General features: G+C 43.7%; 1 protein-coding gene across 8 annotated transcripts in view; it reads left to right on the top strand.

Moving 5' to 3' along the window:
* Positions 1–27,894, top strand: part of CSNK1G3 (casein kinase 1 gamma 3) — a 276,242-nt gene that overhangs the window by 205,585 nt on the left and 42,763 nt on the right. For 6 of the 8 annotated variants that reach the window (XM_033929001.1, XM_033928999.1, XM_033928996.1 and 3 more), the window contains 2 exons: positions 11,460–11,540; positions 13,542–13,637. In XM_033929001.1, the coding sequence (XP_033784892.1) occupies positions 11,460–11,540; positions 13,542–13,637 (177 nt within the window). The remainder of the gene's footprint in view (positions 1–11,459; positions 11,541–13,541; positions 13,638–27,894) is intronic. The other 2 variants (XM_033928997.1, XM_033929000.1) reach the window with 2 other exon arrangements.

Raw genomic sequence — 27,894 nt, 5'->3', positions numbered from 1 at the left:
AGCAGACTGCGAGCGCCATCACAAAGCCAGGAGGAAGAAATGGACAGAGCCGGCTGAGTGACAAAGTTCAGCTCCTGCAAAGATTTAGAAATAAGGTCCGGCAGAGATGCAAACTTAAATAAATTCAGGACAGTAGGATCATCCCCAGAATCCAAGACCCCAGAGAAATCCACAGATCCAGCACACAGCCCCCCTGATCGTCAGTTCCGGGAAGCGCTGTACCTACAAACAAAGAATCAGCAAGCAAAACATCTGCATCAGGGCCTCTCCCCCCCCCCCAGATCAGGGTCAGATAGTGTGAAAGCAACAGCAGGCTGGACATGTCCAAAGGTACACCACCACTAAGACATGCTGTAGAGGCGGATTGGGACTGCTCAGGGGGAAAACACCTGTTCTGAAACTCGGATAACAAAAATGTTATAAATTTGGAAAAAGTGTCCAGCTCCTGGGGCATAGTTACCCTTAGATGAATTAAATTTGTGTTTCTTAGGCTTCGGGGGGTCCACAACCAGGCGAACGGAACTACCAGCCGAGCCAAGCTCCAAAAACAATGACGGCCACCCTGCTGGGCTAACAGAATGTTTGATCACCTGCTTCAGCACAGCAGATGGTAATTTGTAACAACAAGACAGAACATCTTGAGCAGCGTACTATTAAAACAGGATATTTAGGGAGTCCCGGTAGAGAGATTCCAATAATGGTGAAAGAAAGCCAGGAGGGTTTAAGAGGAAGGCAGAGTAAAAGACTCAAATTTTCCCTGTCTTCTCAACAGCCTGTAGTTGCAAGGAAAAAGCACAATTTTAAGTGTTTGTATGCAAATGCTAGAAGCCTAAAAAATAAAATAGGAGAGAGTTAGTCAGTTGCAGCACAGTGAAAGCGAAGAGAGATCAAGTCGTCCCCCTTCACTGCACTGAAGGGCAGATCGTGTTTTGGCGGGAAATCCCACCCCCAGCAGCCGTTTCTTCACTTGGCCTGCCTTCCAGCCTTCTTAAGGGCTCAGCGAACCAGGCCAATCCCTCGTTACCCGGTCCGCCTCCCAGCCCTCTTAAGGGATCAGCGGTCAAGGCCACCCCCCTTTCTCCCGGCTCACCTTCCAGCCCTCCTAAGGGCTCAGCAGACCAGGCCGCCCCCTAAAAAACAAAAGCTTACTCCTAATCAGCTCCTTAGCCAGCGCCCCTACCCTACTTTTTACCGGTCTATTTACCTTTCTGTTATCTAGCAGCTTCAGATCAGTCCCTGTGGTTTCCGTTAATTTTCAACATGAAGCCACCCCCTTAGTTCCTTTTTCTCTTACTCTGTTCATTTCTCAATACTACTCACTTCATAAAACCTCTTTCCCCCAATTTATTTGACTCCACTAGTGATAGTGAAATCTGTCTTGGCCTCAGAATCCCCGTGCTGGTGCACACCAGAAATTACTAACCCTATCCCAGTAGACAGATTTGGGACAGTCTTTGAGCATGTATCCGAAGCTCAGGTTTCAAAATTGTGCCACAAATTTAAGATCTAATCTAATCTTTGATTTATATATGGGTCATCTCCCAGTGGAGCTCGATTCGGTTCACATATAATTAAGACTAGAGTACATAGCAGAAAACATAAGAGAAGGAAGTACTAATTAAAAACTAAAGTACATAAGAAAAGCATAAGAAAAATAACTATAATATGATTTTGTTGAGGCTGTAGTTAAACCATTAAAAAAATTGCGAGAACAAAGTTTTCAGGAATTTATGAAATAATTGCAGCTGACCTAAAAGCCTAATGAAGTCAGGAAGTTCATTCCAGATCTGTACAAACTTGAAAACAAAAGATCTTGCAACTGTGACCTGGACCCGTTTCCTTTTTACCTATATGAGAAAATTCCCACGCAGGCTATTTCATCTCTCACCAGACTTATAAACTCTGCCCTACTATCAGACCTATTTTCTGTAGAAATGGGACACATCGCCCTGACCCCATTACTGAAAAAAGCCGATCTAGACCCATCTTCACCATCTAGCTATCGTCCTATAGCGAATATTCCTCTCCTGACCAAAATGCTAGAGTCTATCATATTTACTAAGCTCTCATCTTATTTAGAAAGATTCTCCATTCTTTTACTTTGCCAATATGGCTTCAGACCCAATTTCAGCATCGAATATCTACTGGTCTCATTAATTCAAAGGTTCAACAATTACACTCTTGTAATAAGTTTGCAATCATAAGAACATAAGAATTGCCGCTGCTGGGTCAGACCAGTGGTCCATTATGCCCAGCAGTCCGCTCACGTGGCGGCTCTCTGGTCAAAGACCAGCACCCTAACTGAGACAAGCCCTACCTGCGCACGTTCTTGTTCAGCAGGAACTTGTTATAGGGAAAACACCCTCCAGGGATTCAAGACAAAGTTAGACAAGTTCCTGCTGAACGCAGGTAAGGCTAGTCTCAGTTAGGGCACTGGTCTTTGACCGCGTGAGTGGACTGCTTTGCACGATGGACCACTGGTCTGACCCAGCAGTGGCAATTCTTATGTTCTCTCCTTCCCATAGCCTGGAATCTCTTCCTCTCCTATGGTCTGGCATCTCTCTCCTTCCCTCCCTCTTTCCGAGGTCTAACATCTCTCTCCTTATCTCCTTTCTGTGGTCTGGCATCTCTCTCTCTTTCCCTACCTCTTCCCAAGGTCTAACATCTCTCTCCTCTCTTTTCTGTGGTCTGGCATCTCTCCTCCCTGCAGTCTGGCATCTCTCTCTCCCCTCCTTCCCTTCCACTCCATGATCTGGCATCTCTCCTTCCCATTCCTGTAGTTTTACATCTCTCTCTTCCCTATGCATCTCTCTACTTCACTCCTCTCCCACCACCATGTCCAATAATTCTCTCTCCCTCCCTCTCTCTGCCCAACAATTCTCCTTTTTCTTCATCTCCTCATGTGTACCATCTCTGTTTCTCTCTCTGACACCCAATTCTCCCTTTCTATTCCCTCTCTCACCTCAGCATCTCTTTCCCTCACTCTCTCCCTCCTTCCATTCTATGGCTCTCTTTCCTGCCATTCTATGGCTCTCCCTCCTTTCATTCTATGGCTCTCCCTCCTTTCATTCTATGGCTCTCCCTCCTTCCATTCTATGTCCCAAGTTCAATCTTCCCTCCCTTCTATTATTTGTCCGAAGTTTGTGCTCCCTCTTTCTTGAGTCCCAACACGCCTTTTTCCCTCCCTCCCATTCTGTGCCTCAACTAGGTGCCTCCCTCCGGCGGGTGTCTTACATTTTCATTGCTGCCCCTTAGTGTTTTTATCTTCTGGCCATCTCCCTCCTCCTCACTGCCACAGTGTGCACAAAGACGTGGGCGGCAGCGGCTCCTACGCCTGAACCAGAAGCCTTCTTTCTGACATCATAATGTCAGAGAGAATGCTTCTGGATGAGGCATGGGACACACTGCGAAATGAGGAGGACTTCAAATTATAACAGTTGTGATTGAGAGATTTTCTTCATGTGGAAGTAAATGATGGTCAATAAATACTTTATAGAAGTTGAGAAAAAGAGGGAAACATGAAATTTATTATAGTTGTCAAAGTATCTGTGCCCTCTGAAACAATCATTGTTCCTATACAGAAAATGAAGGATGTAAAGTAAAGAACTAAGGGCAGTATTGGACAGACCTGCATGGTCTGTGTTCTATATATGGTGAATCAATGTAGGATGTACTGGGGTGGGCATCAATGTGAACTCCACTAATATGGAACAGGAGGATGTTACTGGTCAGACTTTACGGTAGATGTCCTGCAAACAAAGGGATGGTTGGAAAGGCTGGAGTGAGCTTGGATGGCAACTTCAGCATTTGGAACCTAGGACAATACCAGACTTTATCCCAGGACAAGGAGGCAGCATATTCTCACACATGGGTGATGTCACTGACAGAGCCCCGGTACAGACACTTGAAAAGTGAATCGCAACTTTAAGTTAGAAAGTTCGAGATCAGCCCGCACCATGCATGCATGAGTGCCTTCCTGCCCGAAGTAGGCGCGCAGTCCCTTCAGTTTCTTAGTTTCCGCGGAGCTAAGAAGTCACGTTCAATGTTCATTTAAGGTTTTTTTTCTCTTTTTCGTTGCCTTCCTGCTCTCGCGGTTTTGTGACTCTTGTTACTTTTTTCTCTTCCTTCTTTAGTTCTTTAAAAAAAAAAAGAAGAATTTCCCTTTATTTTTTCTTTTGCCATTGCAGGCTTTCAGCCCAGCAGGGCCTTCTGAATTCTTTCAATCATCAAATTCAATTTTTCAATGGCAGTCTTCCTGTCCATGTCCCGCCCACTGATGGGCTTCAAAAAGTGTGGTCGCTGTGCTCGGGCTGTCTCTTGTCACCGACTCTCACCCTGGTGTCTCCAGTGTCTGGGGCCCGAATCTTGCTCGCGCTGCTCTTCCCTCCAGAACTGCACCTTAAAGACCCACTTAACGTCAACAAAAGTAACAATGGAAGTGGAGCCGTCTTCATCTCCGACATTGCCCGCGCCGACCAAGACCACACCGAGACCTTCAACTACGGTGTCACAATTCACCATATCTCTAGGTAAGCCGGCTAAGAAGCCTTCCACTTCCTCCTTCGGGATGCAGGTCAAAGCTGCATTGAGCCAAGTCATGCTGACCTCGCGTAAGTCCTGCAAACGCACAGCTCTGATGTCAGTGAATGCCTCTACTTCAGCCGCCTCATACCCGGACCGTGCTGTTAAGCCAACCATACTGGCTAAAAAGCAAATGGTACTGGCCATCTCCCTTAAGCAGAAGATTGACAATCTGCTATGGGAAGAACTAGGGGAGCATTTTCACCTGTTGGTAGCATCCCCGCTTGTGCAGCTGTCGGTATTGACTCTCCAGGAACCGGTCTGGTCTGAGTTGCTCATGGCACCAACCACTCCTGTTACTACTACTCTCCTGGTGCGGACATCCTCGACACAGTAGTCGGAACATTCCACAACTTTGGCACCGGTCCTCCTCAGCTACATCTCGGGAGGCTACACCGGCATGGTCAGGCAAGGTTTCACACAAGTCTAAATGTCTTGAGACCTTGACACCGAGTCATCAGCACTGTTCATCTTCTCTGTTAAGAGATTCTGATCTTTTGGGAGATTCTGACCCAGACCCCCATCCACTACAGAAGAGAATTCTTCTGCTTCTGGTTCCCCTAGATGTTCACCTACCAGAGCTTCATCTCCTTCAGAGAAGATTTCCTTCTCCAGATTTATGTGCAAGATGGCAACAGACGTGGATATCCCTTTGGAGGCAGATTCCAAATATAGCAAAGAATATTTGGAAACTCTGGATTATGACCTTCCTCCTAAGGAAGTGGTGATAAAGCTTCCTCTCCATGCCATTTTTCGAGAAACTTTCTATAAGAACTTTGAGATTTCTCTCTCTGTGCCAGTAGCTCCCAAAAAGCTGGAATCTCTTTACAAGATGGTGCCATTATCGGGCTTTGATAAGCCTCAATTGCCCCATGAATCGCTAGTGGTGGAGTCTACATTAAAAAAAAGTCCTTTGGGGGTAGTGTGTATGCATCCATTCCTCCAGGCAGGGAGGAAATAACAATGGATAAGTTTGGCAGGCGCCTATACCAAAACGCCATGTTGACAAACAGGGCAGGAAATTATATCTTCTTTTCCTGCTACCTGAAACACCTGGTCAAGCAAATTTTATCTTTCCAAAATTACATTCCTTTACATAAAGCCAAGAATTTTCAATATCTTGTTGCTACTATTTTCCAGCTTCATAAATATATGGTGAGATCCGCTTATGACACTTTTTAACTCACCTCTTAAGCGGCTGCTATGTTAGTGGCTATGAGACGTCTTGCGTGGTTGCGTGTTTCAGACCTCGACGCTAACCACCAAGACCGTCTAGCCCAGTGGTTCCCAACCCTGTCCTGGAGGAACACCAGGCCAGTTGGGTTTTCAGGCTAGCCCTAATGAATATGCATGAAGCAAATTTGCATGCCTATCACTTCCATCATATGCAAATCTCTCTCATGCATATTCATTAGGGTTAGCCTGAAAACCCGATTGGCCTGGTGTTCCTCCAGGACAGGGTTGGGAATCACTGGTCTAACCAACGCTCTGCCTTGGTGACGAGCTGTTTAGAGACTCCACCGACATTGCCACACAAAAGCTCTATGCTTACAAAGCCAGGTGGGATGTACTGTTGAAGCCTAAAAAGAAGCCTGCTCCTGCTTGCCCTTTTAAACCTTCTTCTTACCAGAGGAGATATATTGCAAAGCCTACTGCCCCAGCTCCTCCTCCACCTCGTAGATGCCACATCAACAACCTAAGCAACCAACTGCTCCTCAAAAGCCTGCTCAGCCTTTTGACATGTTCCTTCAGAGCATAGCCACTATTCCTCTGCTCCAATATCTGCCTCAGCCAATAGGGGACAACTTCAGATTTATATCAATCGCTGGGATCTCATTACATCAGATCTTTGGGTCCTCAACATCATTCGTCAGGGTTATGTCCTCCATTTTCACACCCTTCCTCTCGATCATCCTTCAAGAGAGTCTGCTTTAAACACGCCACAGTCCTCTCTACTACTCTAAGAGGTTCAATCCCTCCTTCTCAATGCCATCAAGGAAATCCCTCCTTCTCAGCATGATCAAGGATTTTACTCCGGATACTTCTTGGTTCCCAAGAAGACGGGAGGACTACGACCCATTCTGGATCTCCGAGCTCTCAACAAATATCTCGTCGAGAAATTCTGAATTCTCTCTCTTGCCTTTCTCTATCCCCTATTGGCTCAGAACAAATGGCTATGATCTCTGGACCTCGAGGAAGCCTATACACATGTTCCAATCCATCCGGCTTCCAGGAAATACCTTTGATTCCAAATCAGTCACTGTCACTACCAGTACAAAGTCTTTCCATTCAGCCTGGCATCTTCTCCCAGAGTCTTCATAAACTGCTTAATTGTAGTGGCAGCAGCCCTCCAATCCCAAGGTTTCCAGGTGTTTCCTTATCTGGACGACTGGTTGATCAAGGCTTCATCATCTCAGGAGGTGGCTCTGGCGATGACTCACACCATTTCTTTCCTTCAAGTCTTGGGCTTCGAAATCAATTTCCCAAAGTCCAACCTGCATTCATCGGGGCTATTCTGGATACTATTCTCATGAGGGCGTTTCTTCCTTCAGATTGCCTAACCACTTTACTGCATCTCTGTCAACAGATGTTTCAGCTCCAAACAATCTCTGTGAGGCGCATGAGGGTTCTCCTAGGCCACATAGCCTCAACAGTTCATGTCACCCCACTTGCCAGACTACATCTTCGCACTCCTCAGTGGGCCCTCGCTTCTCAGTGGTCTCAGACGACAGATAAACTCTCACAGCATATCTCTGTAACCTCATCTCTTCTGAAGTCACTCCATTGGTGGATTACCTCCAATCTATCCAGAGGTCTCCTTTTCCATCTACCTCATCATCATTAGGTGCTTATGACAGATGCTTCTCCGTACGCCTGGGGGGGCTCACATGAACGGTCTTCAGACGCAAGATCATTCGTCTTCCACAGAGCGCACATTTCACATCAATTTGATAGAGCTCAGAGCAATGTATTATGCACTGAAAGCTTTCCAACATCTTCTGAGCAATCAAGTCCTCCTTCGCACAGATAATCAAGTAGCAATGTATTACATAAACAAGCAAGGAGGCACGGGCTCTCTTCATCTTTGACAAGAGGCTCAAAAGATTTGGCTTTGGGCAACCATCCGCAATCTTTTCCTGAGGGCAGTCTACATACAGGGCAAGCAGAATTCCTTGACAGACAACCTCAGAAGAATTCTTCAGCCTCACGAATGAACACTCAGTTCGACAACTCTTCAGGCCATCTTCTTACAGTGGGGCACTCCTCAAGTGAACTTGTTTGCAGCTCCCCACAATTACAAGTTGCCCAGTTATGCTCCAGACTTTACTCTCCTCACCATCTGGAAGCAGATGCGTTTCTTCTAAATTGGACATGAATGTTTCTCTATGCGTTTTCTCCCACTCCTCTCATCTTGAAAACTTTGTTCAAACTCAATCAGGAATCAGCCACCATGATTCTCATAGCTCCTGGGTGGCCCAGACAGCATTGGTTCTCCCTTCTACTTCAACTCAGCACCAGGGAGCCCATACTTTTTCCAATATTTCCTACTCTGCTTACACAGAATCAAGGAACTCTTCTTCATTCCAACCTGCAATCGTTTCACCTGACATCTTGGTATCTCTAAGGCTAACTTCATTGCATCTTCCTCAGCCCGTGCACAATATTATTGATGCCTCCAGGAAACCGACCACTCAACAATGTTACCAACAAAAGTGGACTTGGTTTTCTTCCTGGTGTCTCCGTCAGGATCCAACTTCCTTGTCAGTGGAGTTGGTGTTAGATTATCTACTATACAGTGGTACCCCGGAATCCAAATGCACCAGAACTCGAATAACTTGGAATCTGAACTTTTTTTTTAAAGTAAATTTTGTCTTGGAATCCTAACGCTGCTTTGGAATCCGAACTTGTGAGAGAACCCAGAATACAGCAGAGGAGCGAGAACCGGCAGATTTCGGTACTTCCTTTCCGTGAAACTCCTCAGCAGCTCCTGATCGCCTGTACACATGGGGAAAAGCCGGCTCCTCTGTGCTGTTTTGCGGGCGGCGAAAGAGAAATTAAAAGTGGCAAATGCTAGTTCGCCGGTAATAGTCGCCCCCTCCGGTCTCCTGTGTAAGCCATGCTGCTGGAGAGGTGGGGATGGTAAAAGTTTTGTGGGGGGGTGGGGTGGAGAGGGAAACTGGATCTGCTGAGGCTGGGGGTCTCCCTGCAGCTGCCGATCGGGCTCCTCCAGCCCCTACTCGCCATGCCTTCTCCTCCTGTCTCCAGAAACCCCCCTAGACATCCCGGCGATCCCTAACACTGCCCCTCCCACCCACCTCCGTTCTCCATTTTTGTTTTGAAGCACTTCCGATATCTGATCCTAATTTTTTTTTTTTTTTTTTTTTGGGCTGTACCTTTATTCTACCTCTCGGGCTGAAAATCTGTCAAATTGCTTGGAGGGGAGGGTTTCTTATTTTTCTTCCTTTTTCACTTTGCAAGGTTTTCCTATTCCATTTCATTTCTGCCCTTCCCCCATCTGAGAGAGCAAAACACAAAAATAGGAGGCACTTGCCTTTAAAGGGCTGCTCTATAAACTAGTAGCTGCGTGGGGGATGGATTGCATGTAAAAGTAGCAAAATCTCATGGCTAGACTGTAAAAATAAATAAATAAACAAAACATCAAAGTGATTCTATTGTGCTGTCAATCTGAGTCTGTGAGACCAAGGAATGGATTAATCCAGTTTCTATTATTTTCAATGGGGAAAATTGCCTTGGAACTCGAACGTTTTGGAACTCGAACTGAATTCGGGAATGGATTAAGTTCAGATTCCAAGGTACCACTGTATCTCTCTGAATCTGGTCTCAAGTCTATGTCTATCAGAGTCCATCTCCGTACTATTACAGCTTTTCACACGCCATTCAAGGGAAAGCCTCTTATTGCCCATCCTTTGGCCTCCAGATTCATGAAAGGACTTTTCAATGTTAAACCACCTCTCAAACCTCCTCCTGTCATCTGGGACCTTAATGTAGTTCTTTCCAGGTTAATGAAGCCTCCATTTGAACCAATGGCCACAGCTCATCTCAAATTTCTCACCTGGAAAGTTGTTTTCCTTATCTCGCTCACAACTGCCAGGAGGGTCAGTGAGCTACAAGCGTTGGTCGCAGATCCACCCTTCACAGTTTTTCACCATGATAAAGTGGTTCTACACCCGCATCCTAAGTTTTTACCAAAAGTTGTCACGGAGTTTCATCTCAATCAGTCGATTGTTTTGCCAGTGTTTTTCCTTAAGCTTCTCACTCATACTGGAGAAACGGCGCTACACACTCTGGACTAGTGCTGCCCGATTCAGGGGAAAAATTTTCGATTCGATTCAGCCTATTGAATCGATTTTTTTTATTCGATTTTCCTGCCCAATTGGTGGGTTTATTTTATAGCCTCTTCACCCCTTTTATAGCCTCTTCACCCCCTTTGCTTTCTCCTAAACACACTGGCACTGTGGTGTAAACAAACAAAAAAGACTTTCCTCTCTCTGATAAATCCTAGCTCACGTTTGCGGTCTAACACCAGCTCTGGCAGCTCTGCCTTCTCTCTGCCACGGTCCGCCCCTCCTCTGACGTCAGAGGAGGGGCGGACCGCAGCAGAGAGAAGGCAGCTTGGAAGACCTATGGCACCTTGCAAAGATCGCTAGCACTAGCGATCTTATGCAGGCTACTGAAATTAGGTAAATTGATGCCGGGAGACCAGGGGGGAAGCCGGACAGAAGCACTTACCGACTGACACTCCCCACTCGCCCTCTAAAGCAGGAGCAGCAGCGGCCCACCAGCAAGAGGCAGCACTGCCGATCCTGCTTTAGGGGGCGAGGGGGGAGGGTCAGTCGCCGAATCGGGAGGCTGATTTTTTTTGTTTTTGAATCGATTCGAACCAATTCACCCGAAATGAATCTGTGAATCGATTCGAATCGTGAATCGGGCAGCACTACTCTGTACTGTAAACGTGCTTTGGTCTATTATATTGACAGGACAAAGCCACATAGAACATCTCCCCAACTATTCCTCTCTTGATCCTAACAAGTTGGGGCATCCTGTTTCCAAACGAACTCTTTCCAACTGGTTAGCTGCCTGTATACATTCTGCTACCTCTGGAGAGTCGTGTCACAGATCACAAAGTACAAGCTATAGCAGCTTCTGTTGCTTTCCTTAGAACCACTCCTATTGAGGAAATCTGTAAAGCTGCTACCTGGTCCTTAGTTCATACATTCACTTTATTTTACTGTCTGGAAACTTTTTACAGAAGGGATGGGCACTTCGGCCACTCAGTATTGCAAAATTTATTTTCTTAAAGACCAACTCTCCCACCAACCCTTTCTAGTTAGCTTTGAGGTCACCCATGTGTAAGAATATGCTGCCTACTTGTCCTGGGATAAAGCACAGTTACTTACCATAACAGGTGTTATCCAGGGACAGCAGGCAGATATTCCCACAACCCACCCACCTCCCCTAGTTGGCTTCTTAGCTGGCAGGAAGGCACTTGCGCATGCGCAGTGTGGGCTGATCGCAAACTTTCTAACTTTTCAGCCATATGTGAGATTATCTGCCTGCTGTCCCTAGATAACACCTGTTCGGTAAGTAACTGTGCTTTACAGTCTATGGTCCAGAAATATCAAAGAAGAGACAAATTAATCTAATCATGTATTTTTAAATTAGTATAACTATGTTACTAGTTTTTGTGATGTTTTTCTTCCATTATGTGTTCTAGTGAATAACCAGAATGAAAAATTATTTGTGCATATTACTGTTTAATATTGGCTGTCAGATTCCACATTTATTTAAATATAAATCTAGAAACACTTAATGTAACTTTTTTTCTCAGTTTGGTACATAAATATGTTGTGTTGTAGCCTACTCCATTGGGTTCAATTCATCTAGATCCTTCACTGTCAACCAGCAGAGACGTACACCACCATCAAGCCAAAAATCAGGTATGTTTTTGCAAGAATGAATTATCTACTCCATTTCTGTTCCTGCATTTATTTACAAATTGTTTTACTTTACCTCTTAAGTTAAAATATGATCTCAGTTTTCTTGTCTATTTAATATAGCATCAACAGAGCATTTATTATGTTGAAAAGAATTGTGTGGTTGTTCTGTTCTCTTGGTCAAAATATTTTCCTCTAAAACAATTTGTAGCTCATCTTTATAGTATAATACTAGGGGGTCCTTTTACAAAGCCACGCTAGCGGTTTTATCGCACGCACCGGATTAGTGCGTGCTAGCCGGAAATCTACCGCCTGCTCAAAAGGAGGTAGTAGCGACTAGCGTGTGAGGCAATCTAGTGTGTACTATTCCGCGCGTTGAGGCCCTAGCGAGGCTTAGTAAAAGGAGCCCTAGGTGTTGAACATAAACAGAAAAGCAAGAAAATTCACAAGCAATACAAATTGAAAACAAGGAAGTGTGTAGACTGTATGCCATTTCCAGTTTTTCATACTGATGCATCCTAGTTTTCATAGAAACAATCTGATTCATTTTTATATTTGATGATCCAGTCAGCTGTGCAAAAATTATAATAGAGATTGATGACCAGAGAAAGCTTAAGTTGCTTAGCGTAAAAGTTGTCATGAACGATTATATAATAAAATGCTTAAAAAATCCACAAAAGTCAAGTTGAATCTATTTAATTTAACACAAATTGTTACATTTCTTCATCAATTGTATTTTTCTGCATCTCTCCTCTTGTATGCCTACAAAGTCTTGATCCTTTGATTGTTTTTATTAAATTAACATTAAACTGATATGTAGATCTGAATTAGGTCTATTGACTAATTTGTTCAACTGCATATTTGCCTTATTCTACCATTGATTTCCTAGTCATGCAATAGTTTGAGTATTGTTTTTGAGACTTTGGAGCTGGAAGATATGTTTCCTTTTAGCTATGTGCTATTTATTTTGAATTCGAGTTGAACAAAGACAAAATCCAACAAATCTGCAGTGAGGGCACAAACGATCCACCTTTTTAACAGATCATGGGGTGGTCAAAAAGGCTCGCAACAAATTTTGCCTGATTCTTTGAAGTCCAGAAAAGCGTCTCACTGCAGTTTTTGCACCCTGAGGTTTGGGTTCAAATCCTATGCTGCTCCTTGTGACCCTGGGCAAGTCACTTAATCCCCCCATTGCCCCCAGGTACATTAGATAGAGTGTGTAAGGGAAAATGCTTGAGTACCTGAATGTACACCACTTAGTTATAAACATAAATAAACATAACATAAATAGTGCTTTCCATTTTCAAATAAAGGATTGCCTGAAGTGTGATTCTCTGTATGCATGTGGTATCCTAAAAGAATCTGAAAGTTATCTACATATACCCTCCAATGTGTTTTTATCATATAGCTCTTGGCATTGTGAGGTTAAGAATATTGTGCCTCATTTAAAAAATAAGGAACAGGTTGATTATATAGTTTGCAAATTTAGCAAGAGTAACAACATTGTTCTGATCAAACAGTTTTCAAGAGATATATATTATAAGCCTTACAATTTGATGTTCATCTTGTTAGATATGACGGGACAATCATTGTATTACGTAGTGCAGCATGACACATGAGTTTGGACTGCTGCAGTTTATACCTAACTTTTCCTTGCAATGTTAGTATTGTCTTGTTTTTTTTTTCATTTTCCTTTTTTTTTTTTTTTTTACCATGTGCTTTTCTCATGTTTCCCCAAAAAACAAGACACTTGAAATATTGTACTTTAGCCACAGTTTTGAAAGTGGCTTGTGAAACTGAGTTTTTTGTTTTCTGTTATTGCTTTACTTTAGACTTCTAAAGGTATTTGGCTTATTCAGATTTGATTTGTGTGCGCAGATGCATTTAGTGTTCCATTTTGCAATTTTATTTCACGTATTATAATACAGGCATGAGGTGTTAAATATGTTTTGGATTTCTCTCCCTCCTCTTCCATGCATGCTTTATGCATTATATAATTGGCAGTCAACAGACCACAGGGCAGCTTGGGACTCCCAGCAGGCCAATCCCCATCACTTGAGAGCTCACCTAGCAGCAGACAGACATGGTGGCTCGGTACAGGTATTTTCTGCTTCTTTGCATGCCTGACTATTTCCACATCCTGTAACTGTTTCCCTTTTCAGAAACAATGGCATGCTTTCTGTTTTTAGTTGAAAGCAAGTGTCCTAGTTTTCTCCATAATTTCATTCCCATGTTTCTTGTTACCTAACAACTAGCAAACTAAAATACACCCTTTTTTGTGTAAAGAGTTTTTGACACATGATACCATTAATCTGTGTTTACAGCTGTTTTGCAAAAATTTCTGTCATATTTTACTAATCTGTGTAAAAATAACTTTCTGACCATAATCATTGTTCTTTTGCATTACATGCGGAATATCCATACAATCTTGGCAACTGAACGGGAACTAGTCCTGTAGATCTTCCCATCTCTTCATTGTCTTTTGGTGTTAGCTCACACCTTTCAAGTTCTAGAGAATTAAGTTTTTGAAATTAGCAGTATTTATTTCAGTGATTCACTAATGTTTGTTAGCACATTCTTAATGCTATATAATGCTTACAAATTAATAAATTGTTCTAACTTCATTTTTAAAAGCACTTGTAACTAAGTGGAATAACAGTACAGTGGTGCCTCACACAACGAACTTAATCCGTTCCAGGAGCAAGTTTGTTATGTGAAACGTTCGTTGTGTGAAACGCGTTTTCCCATAACAATACATGTTAAAAAAAATAATTCGTTCTGTAGCATAAAATATGCTAAGATGACATAAAAAAAGATAAATTTTTGGTTATTATTTTTATTTAGATACATCTAAAAACATAATTGTTTTTTAAAACAACACACATTTTTTAAATTTAAAGACAGACTAAGTAGAGTCTAATTTTACAGTGAGAGGGCAGAGTCTCAGCGGCAAAAACTGGGACTTAACTGTTCATTTTTTTTTTTTTCTACCGTGTTTCCTCGATGATAAGGCAGGGCCATCAAATAAGACAGCCCCCCCTTTTTAGAAAAAAATGTAAAATAAGGCACCCCCCCCCGCAAATAAGCCACCCACCGATACCTGCGCTTACCCGAATCGGGTGGTACGGTGGGTGACTCCGTGTAGTCCCTGGCACCCCCGACACGATCGGGGCAAGAGGGAGCTCAAGCCCTCTTGCCCCCCCGACTCCCCGACACGATCGGGGCAAGAGGGAGCTCAAGCCCACTTGCCCCCCCCCGACTCCCCGACACGATCGGGGCAAGAGGGAGCTCAAGCCCTCTTGCCCCCCCGACTCCCCGACACGATCGGGGCAAGAGGGAGCTCAAGCCCTCTTGCCCCCCCGACTCCCCGACACGATCGGGGCAAAAGGGAGCTCAAACCCTCTTGCCCCCCCGACTCCCCGACACGATCGGGGCAAGAGGGAGCTCAAGCCCTCTTGCCCCCCCGACTCCCCGACACGATCGGGGCAAAAGGGAGCTCAAGCCCTCTTGCCCCCCCGACTCCCCGACACGATCGGGGCAAAAGGGAGCCCAAGCCCTCTTGCCCCGCCGATTCCCCAACTCCCCGACAATATCGGGCCAGGAGGGAGCCCAAGTCCTCCTGGCCACGGCGACCCCCTACCCCCACCCTGCACTACATTACGGGCAGGAGGGATCCCAGGCCCTCCTGCCCTCGACGCAAACCCCCCCTCCCCCCAACGACCGCCCCCCCCCAAGAGCCTCCGACCGACCCCCAGCCGACCCGCGGCCCCCCTGGCCGACCCCCACGACACCCCCAACCCCCTTCCCCGTACCTTTCTGTAGTTGGCCGGACAGACGGGAGCCAAACCCGCCTGTCCGGCAGGCAGCCATCGACGGAATGAGGCCGGATTGGCCCATCCGTCCCAAAGCTCCGCCTACTGGTGGGGCCTAAGGCGCCTGGGCCAATCAGAATAGGCCCGGGAGCCTTAGGTCCCTCCTGGGGGCAGGGCCTGAGGCACATGGTCGGGTTGGGCCCATGTGCCTCAGGCCCCGCCCCCAGGAGGGACCTAAGGCTCCCGGGCCTATTCTGATTGGCCCAGGCGCCTTAGGCCCCACCAGTAGGCGGAGCTTTGGGACGGATGGGCCAATCCGGCCTCATTCCGTCGATGGCTGCCTGCCGGACAGGCGGGTTTGGCTCCCGTCTGTCCGGCCAACTACAGAAAGGTACGGGGAAGGGGGTTGGGGGTGTCGTGGGGGTCGGCCAGGGGGGTCGCGGTTCGGCTGGGGGTCGGTCGGAGGTTCTTGGGGGGGGCGGTCGTTGGGGGGAGGGGGAGTTTGCGTCGAGGGCAGGAGGGCCTGGGATCCCTCCTGCCCGTAATGTAGTGCAGGGTGGGGTTAGGGGGTCGCCGTGGCCAGAAGGACTTGGGCTCCCTCCTGGCCCGATATTGTCGGGGAGTTGGGGAATCGGCGGGGCAAGAGGGCTTGGGCTCCCTTTTGCCCCGATCGTGTCGGGGAATCGGCGGGGCAAGAGGGCTTGAGCTCCCTCTTGCCCCGATCGTGTCGGGGAGTCGGGGGGGGCAAGAGGGCTTGAGCTCCCTCTTGCCCCGATCGTGTCGGGGAGTCGGGGGGGGGGCAAGAGGGCTTGAGCTCCCTCTTGCCCCGATCGTGTCGGGGAGTCGGGGGGGCAAGAGGGCTTGAGCTCCCTCTTGCCCCGATCGTGTCGGGGGGGCAAGAGGGCTTGAGCTCCCTCTTGCCCCGATCGTGTCGGGGAGTCGGGGGGGCAAGAGGGAACCAGGCGGAGAGAGGGCAGTTAAGCGCAGTGCCTGCGCGGAAGGATGCAGCTCGGGCGACTTCGTTGTGTGAAACGAAGTTCGTTGTACGGATCAAGACATAAAGTTCGTTGTGCGCAGCGTTCGCTGTGCGAGGCGTCCGTTATGCGAGGCACCACTGTACATTACCTGGGTTTTGTATTTTACATATAATCCATATAAATCCACATAGTTACTTAAGAACATAAGTGTTGCCATACTGGGAGAGACCAAAGGTTCATCAAGCCCAGTATTCTGTTTCCAACAGTAGCCAATCGGTTCATAAGTAAGATCCCAAAGAGTAAAATAGATTTTATTCTGCTTATTGTAGGAATAAGCAGTGGATTTTCCAAGTAGTTAATGGTGAATAAATTTTGTGTCTCTCTTGTTAGTTTTACCTGTGTGTTAGTTTTACCCTTCTAGTTGCAGTAAAGGGCTCTGCATGACATACCTGACTCTCATCTTGAACAATTTACTTCTTATGGTATTTTGACAGTTTAAATCAACATACTTAACAGCATCAAAATATGTGCTGCATATGATGCTCTATGACACGAGCAGTGGCAATAAATTTGTTTTAAAGTAGTTTTCCATTCAGCGACAAGGGTGTTTGGTTGTAAACATTTTGGTGCTTTAATTTGCTTCTTTTCAACAGCCTTTTCTGTAATAATATTCTCCTACCTTAATCATATTTATCCCAGGACAAGTAGGCAGATATTCTCACTGATGGGTGACGTCACCGACGGAGCCCAGCTACGGACACTTCAAGAACTTGAAAAAGCTGTTGACGCCCGCACCGCGCATGCGCGAGTGCCTTTCCGCCCAATGTAGGCGCGCGGTCCCTCAGTTTCTTAGTTTCCGCGGAGCTAAGAAGTCACGTTTCAACAGCTGTTGAAAATTTTTTCTTTTGCTGCTTTCCCGCTCTCGCGTTTTACTGACTTTTTGTCAGTTTCTTCTTTTATTTCTTTTTTAAGTTCTTTCTAGTAAAAAAAAAAAAATTGGCCTTCTGAGGCCTTATGGATCGCCATTTTAGTTTTTCCCCTCTACCTGGGTCTTGTCCTGGGCTGGTTTTCCTGCCCAATCTTCCTCCACACAGTTATTTTGTGGTGTAACTTGTCTTCACTGACATCCTCCGGTGATTTTAGCAATCTCGGGACCTCGACCTTGTCATTTTTTTCTTCCCTTGCTTTTTTCTTCTTCAGCGCATGTTCATATATTGTCTCCAGAAGCAGTTTCCCGTCGACCCTGCCAGCAATCTGGCATCAGTTGACACCAGTAATTTGGTACCAGGAATCCAGCACCAGGTGACACCAAATTGCAGCTCTACACTCTTGAAGAGCGTAGGGAGAGGGGAGACATGATTGAGACATTTAAGTACATCACGGGACTGGTCGAGGTGGAAGAGGATATCTTTCTTCTCAGGGGACCCTCGACCACAAGAGGACATCCGCTCAAACTCAGGGGAGGGAAGTTTCGTGGAGATGCAAGGAAGTACTTCTTCACGGAGAGAGTGATCGAGCATTGGAACAAGCTTCCAGTGCAGGTGGTCGAGGCACGCAGCATCCCAGACTTCAAGAACAAATGGGATACCCATGTGGGATCCCTACGGGGTCATGCCAAGGATAGGGTCACTAGGACTTGAATGAGCGGGTCAGTAGAGTGACAGTATAATTACAATTATACTTAAGGGGTCAGAAGACTTAAGGGGGTGGGTAAATAGTGTGGGCAGACTTGATGGGCTATATGGCCCTTATCTGCCATCATCTTTCTATGTTTCTATGTTTCTACTTCCGACATCGCTTGCCTGGTCTGCACCGCCTGCGATGCTTCTTCTTTGGTAAGTTGGTTTTTTTTCTTTAGACTTCAGCTTATCCTAGAGGTGAGTCTAATCATCCAAGCTTGGTCATTGTAGCAGTGAGTCAAGTCCTGCTGACCTTTTGTTTCAGTCCTATCTCTGGCTCCACTTCAATGTCGATGACTGTCTTGATATGGGCATGTTCATCTTGGAAGCGTGGAGCGACATTAATGGTACTGATCATGAGACAAGGGTACCGGTGTTTTTTCTATTCTACAGCCACACCTATGGTACCGGTCATCGACCAAGGGTACCAGTGTTCTTTTCTTCTATTTTACAGCCACACCTATGGTACCGGTCATTGACCAAGGGTACCGATGTTCTGTTCTTCCTGCTCTGGAACAACACCATTGATACCGGTCAGAGATCATTGGGTACTGGTGTTTTTTCTTTCTCCTCCAGGAGGGGCACCGATGGTACCAGTCATGGGTCCTGGGTGCCGGTGCTTTTTTCTTTCTACTCCACAATGACACCATGGGTACCGGTCATGGACCAACGGTACCAGTGTCCTTTTCTCTCTCCTTGACAATAACACCATGGGTACCAGTCATGGACAACGGTACTGGTGTTTTTTTTTCTCTCTGCTTGGGAATGACACTATCGGTACTGGTCAGAGGGACCAGTGGTACCAGTGGTTTTTTCACTCTGCTTGGCCATGGTTACCGGTCATGGACCAACAGTGCCGGTGCCTTTTTTCTCTCTCCTTGGGACTGACACCATCGGTACCGAGTCATGGACCAATGGTACTGGTGTCCTTTCCCGTCTGCTCCAGTGGTGCTGTGTGCCTTCATACCGGCTTTTTTCATCTCGGGAGTGTTGACCCTTGGTATTGATATTCTATTCATTGGTACCGGTTCTCTCTTTTTAACAGTGTTCTCTTTCATGCCCACGATTTCGATCGGCGTCAGCATGTTTTCACTGTTCCTTTGGGTGATGTCGACGTTTCTAATGGGTGTCGACCTCCCTGCTCGATGTCGACTTCTCTATCAAAGCCATGTTATTGTCATCAGTTCTGATCGATGTCGCAGTCCATATCGATATCCAGGTCGAGGTCGGACTTTCTTATCGACATGTTCTGTTGTGCTCCGGTTTGAGTTCTCAGCCCTATATACACAGCCTCCTCTAGTGCTGCCTGGTTCAGTTTGTTGATTCTGGGGACATTTTCATGTGAGTCTTCTCTGCTTTTGTTGATTCCTATCCCGTGACACCAGTTGTTCTTGCAGTTTCCGGTGTCGGTTTGTATTAATTCCTTCATGGTCTTGGTTTTGACTGGTTGAAAGGCTTGGGGTGTCTTTTCGAACTACGCCCCATCTCTCTCTGAACTGGTGGGTGCTTCTTATCACATGTGCTTTTTTCCCTTGAATGGGGTTTGCAAAGCCTTCATGTTTGCATGACATGTTATTTTTTTACAGATTCATTAGCAAAATTTCTGTAAATGCATTCCTTTGGGATTTGACTTTGTACAGTAATTTCTTTTCCTACGGAATGTTTTTTTCCTTCCTTGTACTTATCTCAAGGGTCTTTTACTTCCCTTCCTTGACCTTTGAAGCAGTTAACATGTTTCCCCCCTGGTGGAGTTCATCCTCACAGTTAGTGTGTAGGCTTCTGTCTTTCTGTGCACAGTGGACAAGGCTGGAGACCGGTTTGCCAAATGGGCTTTCTAGAATTCTTTCTTGTCTGAATGGTTTAACTTGGCATACATTTGTATACTCATTCCATGTAATCGCTTTTCCATTTTAGTTCCTGTTTTTGCAGATCTGATTTTTATGGATCTGGTCTGCATATGAGTGTCTCTTTTTATCTTTACTCAGCAGGACTTGTTATTGCATAAGTCTCTTTTGGGGAGGTGTTCCTGGGTCTGTGCTGGAACTTGTTTCCTCTCCATTATGGACCTGGTGAGTTTCTATGGCAGCATCTGTGTAGCATTTTTCACTTTCACAGCGGTTGTCTTATCAGTTTTCATATACTCCTACGAGCCTAGGCTCTCTGAGTTCTCTTCGTGTGAAGGCTTTATCCACTTAATCTTTTCACCCTGTTCTCCGACTCGGTGTTCTTTTGAGAGTCTATGTGGGATCTTAGGCAGTCCTTCCTGGGCTTCTCCTGCTAATTCTCCTTCTTTGTTTCCTGGTTTTTCTCTTAATTGTCAAGGCTGAATGACGGTGTTTTTTTCTGGATCTCAGACCTCATGGCCTGCTTCCTGATTTTCCAGGCAGCTGCTACAGGCTCCAATTCATACGGCTTTCGAGCTATGTTTTTCAACCGTTCTCCTTACCAGTTTTAGTTTTTTTTCTCCCAGATTATTGTGCTGGCCACATCTATTCGATTACAGGGCCTTCTTGTTTTTCCATTTTTGAGCATCCGTTTTTTTTACCTGGTTGTTTTTTCCCTGAGAGATGATTTTTGCCGTTTTTCTCACTCATTTCACTTTCTTTAGCTTTTCATTTTCCATACTCGTATTTATGTCTTTGTTCCTTTGGGGTACTTCTTGACTCAACTCTTTGAAGATTGTTTTCTTTTTTTCAGATTGTTTTCAATCTTACACATGTTGTTTCTTTTCAGCAACAGGCTTTTTTCTGTTCCTGTTATGCCACGTGTCGGACTACATTCTTGTCCTCCTCAGTAGTCTTTTGTTTTCCACTGGTACCAAGCGAGGGCTTGACTCTCAAAGCTTGTATATCTTTGATATCCTCTAGTCTCTTCGGAGGTTCCCTTTTCTATTTGTTACCTCCTTGCATGATCTTCATGCTTGCTGAATAGTTCTAATAAGAGTACTCGTAGAATAAACCTATTTAATTACCCTTCTTTTAAATCATGTCAATACAAGAAGTTTTTTGACAGAATTTTATCATTCTGGGCCGCCAAACTGAACACATGGCTTGGAAAATTAATACTTGAGGCCACTTCTTGCCTTGATTTTAGAAAATCACTAAAAACACGCCGGTTTGACATGTTTTCCTCTTCGTCATGTTACTGCCAAATCTAGCATGAATTCTTATCAGTTTTTTACATCTTAATTGTGCTATTGTCTTAACTTTTATTGATTTTAACAGATGTATCCTTTTATTGACTGTTTTTATTTTGTATTTAAATATTGATTGTCTATTCTGTGTTTTAGATATTGGCTGTATGTAACTTTTGTTGTGAACCGCTTTGAACTTCTGGTATAGCGGTATACAAGAAATAAAATTATTATTATTATTAAATTATTATTAATTTCTTCTATGGCCTCAGGGTTTTTCGTCTGCCAGGCATCGGATTTTTCTCATTTTTTCCCTAATTTTTTCTAATGATATTTTTTGGACCTCATGATTTTCATCATCTAATAATAATAATAATAATAACTTTATTTTTGTATACCGCAGTACCAGAATAGCCAATTCAGGGGTTTTCCACTACATGTAATTGAGCAAGGAGTCTAGGGCTCTCTCCTGTTATGTCAGGAGGCCCTGTTTTTGTGACCTTGGCTTCTGCTCTTGCTGCTATTCATGGGGAGCTAAATTTTCTAGCAGCCAATTTTCAGCAGGATTCTTTAATTCTTTTACTCCAGGATTTTTCTTTGTCTGACAACCGTTATTTTTCTCCTGGATTGGGCAAGCATATTTTTATATGCATTCCCTTCATTTCTTCTCCTGTTGAGCTTTTCATCAAGCTCACGAGAGCTGTTACCACCATGATGCATGGTGACCTAGTCAACATGGGTTCTCCCTTCTTCGTCAACTCAAATTTTGGGAGCCCTTTCTTCTTCTCATTTTCCTACTCGGTTCTCTCCGACTCAGGAATCTTTGATTTCTTCCAATCTTCATTGGTTTTTTTCTTTGAGCTGCGTCCATTTCATTTACATCTTTCTCAGCCCATTTGTGCCAGGACACCAGCCACTAGCCCTTGTTGATATCAAAAGTGGTTTTGTTTCCTTTCCTGGTGTCTTTTTCTCTACCTGGTTCCACCTTCCTAACCGGTGGTATTTTTTATTTTTTGATTCTAGTCTCAAGTCTATGGCTCTCAGACTTCTTTTTAATGCTATTGCATTTTCTTCCCTTGATTTGTCAAGGAGCACCCTCTTTCTGATTTCTTCTTTGGTTCCCAGGCTCATGACAGAGTTTTTTTCATGTGTGTACCTTAGTAAAAGGAGCCCAAAGTCTTGGCAAATCTAAAATTCTTTTATAAAATTTATTCATTAGCTTTCCTCATTATTTATGTTGTCTTCATTAAACTATTAATATCGATAATGCTTGCATTCTTCCCTTGACACGGCAATAAATTTGTTTTAAGTAGTTTTCCGTTCAATGACAAGTGTTTGGTTGTAAACGTTTAGGTGTTTTAATAGGCTTCTTTTTCAATAGCCTTCTGTAAACAACATTCTCCTTGCTTAATTATCGTGATACCTCCACACAGATGATAATCTTAAATGTCAGTGATTACTATTATAATTTTTGAGTTTTATTATGTCTTTTTCTAACAACATCCAACGTAATGATATGCTTCCACTTCACCACAATTCCTATGATGCTTGCGGATAAGTCACTTTATTTTAGTTTCACTATCCCTCATAGGATTGGTAAAAAAGTTTTGGTATATAATATAGGTGAGACGCTGTTAGATACTACAATTGCGCATATGCTGATACCTCTTTAAAGAAAATTAGCAACTTCTGGTGAGATATAGATATATCTCTCTATATGATCATATTGCATACAGATGTGGCGAAAAATCCACACACTATTGTTACGCGTATGTTCAACATATGTCTCTTGATTTCATCATCACAAGGTTATATTATTACAGTGAACCATAACATCCAATGGTGGTTTTAAATAAATATGGATTTTAAATAAATATTTATTACAATTTAAATATTTATTATATTTCAAATATATATTACATTTTATTTAATGATGTAGCATAAAACTCATCAATAAGACTAGTGTTTTGTCAGTATGAAATGCAGACAATGTATTATTACTTATTTCTTATATAGCAAATTAATAATTTTTTCTTCATTGATATTCATTTCATGTTTTTCCATTCAGACAAATGTTTTTTTTTCTAGTTTCATCTTATTTTTCTTTTTTAATTTCACTCCAAGAATAATAGTAAGAAGATATATAATTTATCTTTTTTCTTTTATTTCTTCTTTCCCCTTTTTTTGTTTGTCCCCTTATTTTTCTTTGTCCCTTTTTCCTTGGTACCATTTTTCTTCTTCTTTCCTTTTCTTTTTTTTTCTCCTTGTTTTTTTTTCCGTTTCTCTCCTTTATTTCTTTTTTCCCCTTTTTTTCTCATTTTCTTTCCCCCTTTTTTCCTTTTCTTTCTTATCTAGGTTAATAACATAGGTGACATTAATTTCTTGTATAAAGTTCAAGTTTCAGGTATGTTTTGCTTCATAAAATACACTATTTTATGAAGAAAGGATCCAAGATGACGTTGGGGATGCACGTGAAGCACAGAGCTCTCCCTTAACTCCTTTCTGTTTGGCCCTTTTCACCTTATCTGTGTCATTTACTTGAGAGCATTTCCTTTTGAAGTGCTGTTGCTGATTCAGTGCAATGGGGAAAAGGAAGGGAGCTACCCGGACAATTTCTCCAGTGTCCGGGGGCTCCAAAAATCTAATTCAGATGACAATTGATGGAAAAGACCCCACGTCAACTTAAGGAAACACATCCAACTACAGGAGGTATGCCAAGTTTATCAGCGACCAACAACAATACACTCCGGATATGCCGAAAAAATCCTAAAATAGTGAAAACAAAAAGGCAACCGAGTTTATCAGCGAGCCTTAGTTTAGATTGGGTTTCTCTTAGCCTGATTCAGGGACAGGCTCCTCTCCAACTCGGAAGAGAGAGTTCCACTGAAGGAATTGCAATGCAGTTTGCTCAAGGAGACGAGCAACTGCTAAACCCTGGAGGAGAAGTGGGTGGTGAATTGGAGAAAGGAGAGGATTTCACTAGAACCCAGATATTGGCCCTTACCGTGGAGCCTGGAGAGGCTTTATCCTTCAGGTGAAGAACTGAACAGTTTGGAGAGTTGGTTAAGCCTGCTGTGGTCAATGTGGACAAACTGTGGAGAGCTATTGAAGTTATGGACTCTAACCTCAGAAAGGCATTGACTATGGTAAGAACTGATTCCCAGGTGAATGCCCATGGAGAAATGTTACAAAAGCAAAGTGAGACTTTAATGCAACATGAAGACCAAATTAATCAAATTAAAACCTTAGAAGTGGATATTGTCAAAGAAAGAGCTTATATAAAAAATAAAAGTTGGAGTATATGGAGAATAAACAGAGAAGGAATAATTTGAGAATGTTAAATTTTTCTAAATCTCCAATATTGTCAGCATTTGAAATGGTTCAGAGATATCTGAAAGTGAATTTGTTAATACCAACGAAAAGTTTACCACACTATCATTAAAGCTTAATATATTTCTTTGGGCAAGAAACATAAGAGCATAGCATAACAAGTATTGCCTCTGCTGGGTCAGACCAGGGGTCCATCGCGCCCAGCAGCCCGCTCCCGTGGTGGCCCTCCAGGTCCTTGATCTGTAAGTTCCCACCACCTGAATTGTTTATGCCCTAATTCTGAAGTACCTTGTATAGTACCCTTCTATCTATACCCTGTAATCCCTTTCTCCTTCAAGAAGTCATCCAAGCCCTTTTTGAAACCCATTATTGTACTCTGTCCTATCACCTCTCCTGGAAGCGCATTCCAGGTGTCCACCACCCTCTGAGTGAAGAAGTACTTCCGAGCATTCGTCTTGAATCTGTCTCCTTTCAGTTTTTCTGAGTGCCCTCTTGTTTTTGATGTCCCTGCTAGCCTGAAGAATCTGTCCCTCTCTACCTTCTCTATACCTTTCATGATTTTATATGTCTCAATCATGTCCCCTCTAAGTCTCCGCTTCTCCAGGGTAAAGAGCCCCAGCTTCTCCAGCCTTTCTGTATAAGCAAGGTTTTTCATGCCCTTAATCATTTTTGTTGCTCTCCTCTGGTCCCTCTCGAGCATCACCATATCCTTCTTAAGGTGCTGCAACCAGTATTGCACGCAGTACTCCAGATGCGGGCGCACCATCGCTCGATACAGCGGCAGAATAACTTCCTTCGTTCTGGTAGTGATACCTTTTTTGATAATGCCCAACATTCTGTTTGCCTTTTTTGAGGCCGCTGCACATTGTGCCGCTGGCTTCATCGTTGTATCCACCAATACCCCCAAGTCTTTTTCAAGGTTGCCTTCCCCCAATACCTTCCCTCCCATCGTATAGCTGTACATCGGGTTCCCTTTCCCTATGTGCAAGACTTTACATTTCTCTACATTGAAGCTCATCTGCCATCTATTTGCCCACTCACCCAGCTTGTTCAGGTCACTTTGTAGATCTTTGCATTCCTTAACTGTTCTGACCCTACTGGAGAGTTTTGTGTCGTCTGCGAATTTTATAACTTCGCACTTCGTCCCTGTTTCTGGATCTATAATGAATATATTGAACAGCAACGGTCCCAGCACTGACCCCTGTGGGACACCACTTGTGATCCCTTTCCAGTCATAGTAGTGTCTCTTTACTCCTACCCTCTGCTTCCTGTCTGCCAGCCAATTTTTGACCCATCTGTGCACGTCCCCTTCCACCCCGTGGCTCCACAGCTTCCTTAGTAGGCGCTCGTGGGATACCTTGTCAAAAGCTTTTTGGAAATCCAGATATACGATGTCTATAGGGTCACCTTTGTCCAGTTGTTTGCTTATCCCCTCAAAGAAATGCAGTAGGTTTGTTTGGCATGATCTTCCTTTATAGAAACCATGTTCATTGATACTTTCCTTGATCAATGATTGGGCCATCTTCCTCGGAACTGAGGTTAAGCTCACCGGTCTGTAGTTCCCCGGGTCCCCTCTCGATCCTTTTTTGAAGATAGGCATATAGTGGGGATAGAATGTGGTAAAATGAATTTGACTAATTTTTGGGAGAATTCACTGGAAGTAATAACTGAAAGAACTACTTCATAGTGTCATTTGCCTTGGAGTTTGACAAGAGATTTAATACTTGGGACTTATTTTAGACATATGAATGATAAATTTTTTGACTCTACAATTCAATTGTTCCCAGATATATCAAACTACACAAAGGAGAAGAAAAGATTTCTTGGTTTATAGACCAAGGGCTCCTTTTATCAAGGTGCGCTAGCGGGGTTAGCGTGTCAGACATTTCATCATGCGCTAACCCCCGCGGCAAGCCAAAAAACTAACGCTTTGTCAGTGGCGGCGTTAGCGACTACCGCAGCTTGATAAAAGGAGCCCCAAGGGTTCAAGCCCTGGGAGCTTCCTTCATTTTGAAATTTGGGAAAATTTATCTATGTTTTTTTTTTTTGAGCCAAAACAATTATTAAAATTTATTGTGGCTAAAGAGGGAGGGGGAGTGACTATTGGCCAAATAACATCTAATGCTGTCCTTTAGATTTACTTTCTTTTCTTTTTCCAATGTTTGGATCTCTAAATTAGTGGACTAAATAATGAATATAATTTCCTAAAAATTTTCTTTTTCTTTATATTTCACATTTTGTGAATTTGAATTTCTAAATCTATTCAAGTAAAGTTTGCTTGTTTGAAATTTGAAAGTTCAATAAATAATTTAAAACAAAACACTATTTTACAATTCTTAACTTCCCCGTTTACAAAACCATAGTACAGTTTTTAGCACCAGCCGCAGAGAGTGGTAGAAAACTGGAACACTCTTCTGGAGTCTGTTGTAGGGGGAAACACCCTACAGGGATTCAAGACAAAGCTGGACAAGTTCCTGCTCAATTGGAAAGTACGCAGGTGAGGCTAGGCTCATTTACAGCACTGGTCTTTGACCTAAGGGCCGCCGCATGAGCGGACTGCTGGGCACAGTGGACCACTGGTCTGACCCAGCAGCGGCAATTCTTATGTTCTTATGTTCTCCCATGCTCATAGAATTCTTATGACCATCGGAGCTGTTTCTGCCGCGGCTGGCACTAAAAACTGCGCAACGGTTTTATAAAAGGGAGGGTTATTAAAACATATTAGCCCCCTAAAAATATATGTTATACGACATCAATTACTTGAGTTAACAATATCTATACACATATGCACTGAATGGTTTTCTAGTGTTTTGATTTATTATTATTTCAATTCCTCATATATTAAATTGGGTATAAGGATCTATAATCTGGTAGACCAAAAGTTTTCATACTAAAATATTTTTTATTTTTATTTTTCCAAAATATGTTTACATTATTTTTACATATAGTATGTATCACCTATTACATTTTTTGTTATTAATTATTCTATGGACATGATGATTTGACCAATAATTTTACATTTTTAATATCAAACCTTTATGTAATATATATATATATATATATATATATATACACACACACACACACATATGTACTTTGTCTTCTGGACCACACTCCGCCATGGTCTTCAAGAAGTCCCAATGATAGACTTCCACAGATAGGAGGAAAGTTAATGGAGTTCTGGGAGGCATGGGTGTGTATCAATTTGGACCACTGAGTGCTGGACATAATCCAAGAAGGATACCAGTTCAAATTTAACTACCCCTTTGCAGATTGTTTTGTTGATTTATTTTGGCCGCTAGACCAGAAAAAGTAGTCAAAGTCGGAGCAATGGTAGATAAGTGTTAGCTATTCAGTCCATAGAACCCATTCTTCCCGTAGAGTTAGGTTTGGGCAGGCACTCCATATATAACATAGTGCCCCAAA

This window comes from Geotrypetes seraphini, chromosome 1 (assembly GCF_902459505.1).
Source record: "Geotrypetes seraphini chromosome 1, aGeoSer1.1, whole genome shotgun sequence".
In the NCBI taxonomy this organism is placed as follows: Eukaryota; Metazoa; Chordata; class Amphibia; order Gymnophiona; family Dermophiidae; genus Geotrypetes; species Geotrypetes seraphini.
The sequence above is the reverse complement of the archived record's forward strand: the minus strand, read 5'-3'. Positions and strand labels throughout refer to the sequence as shown.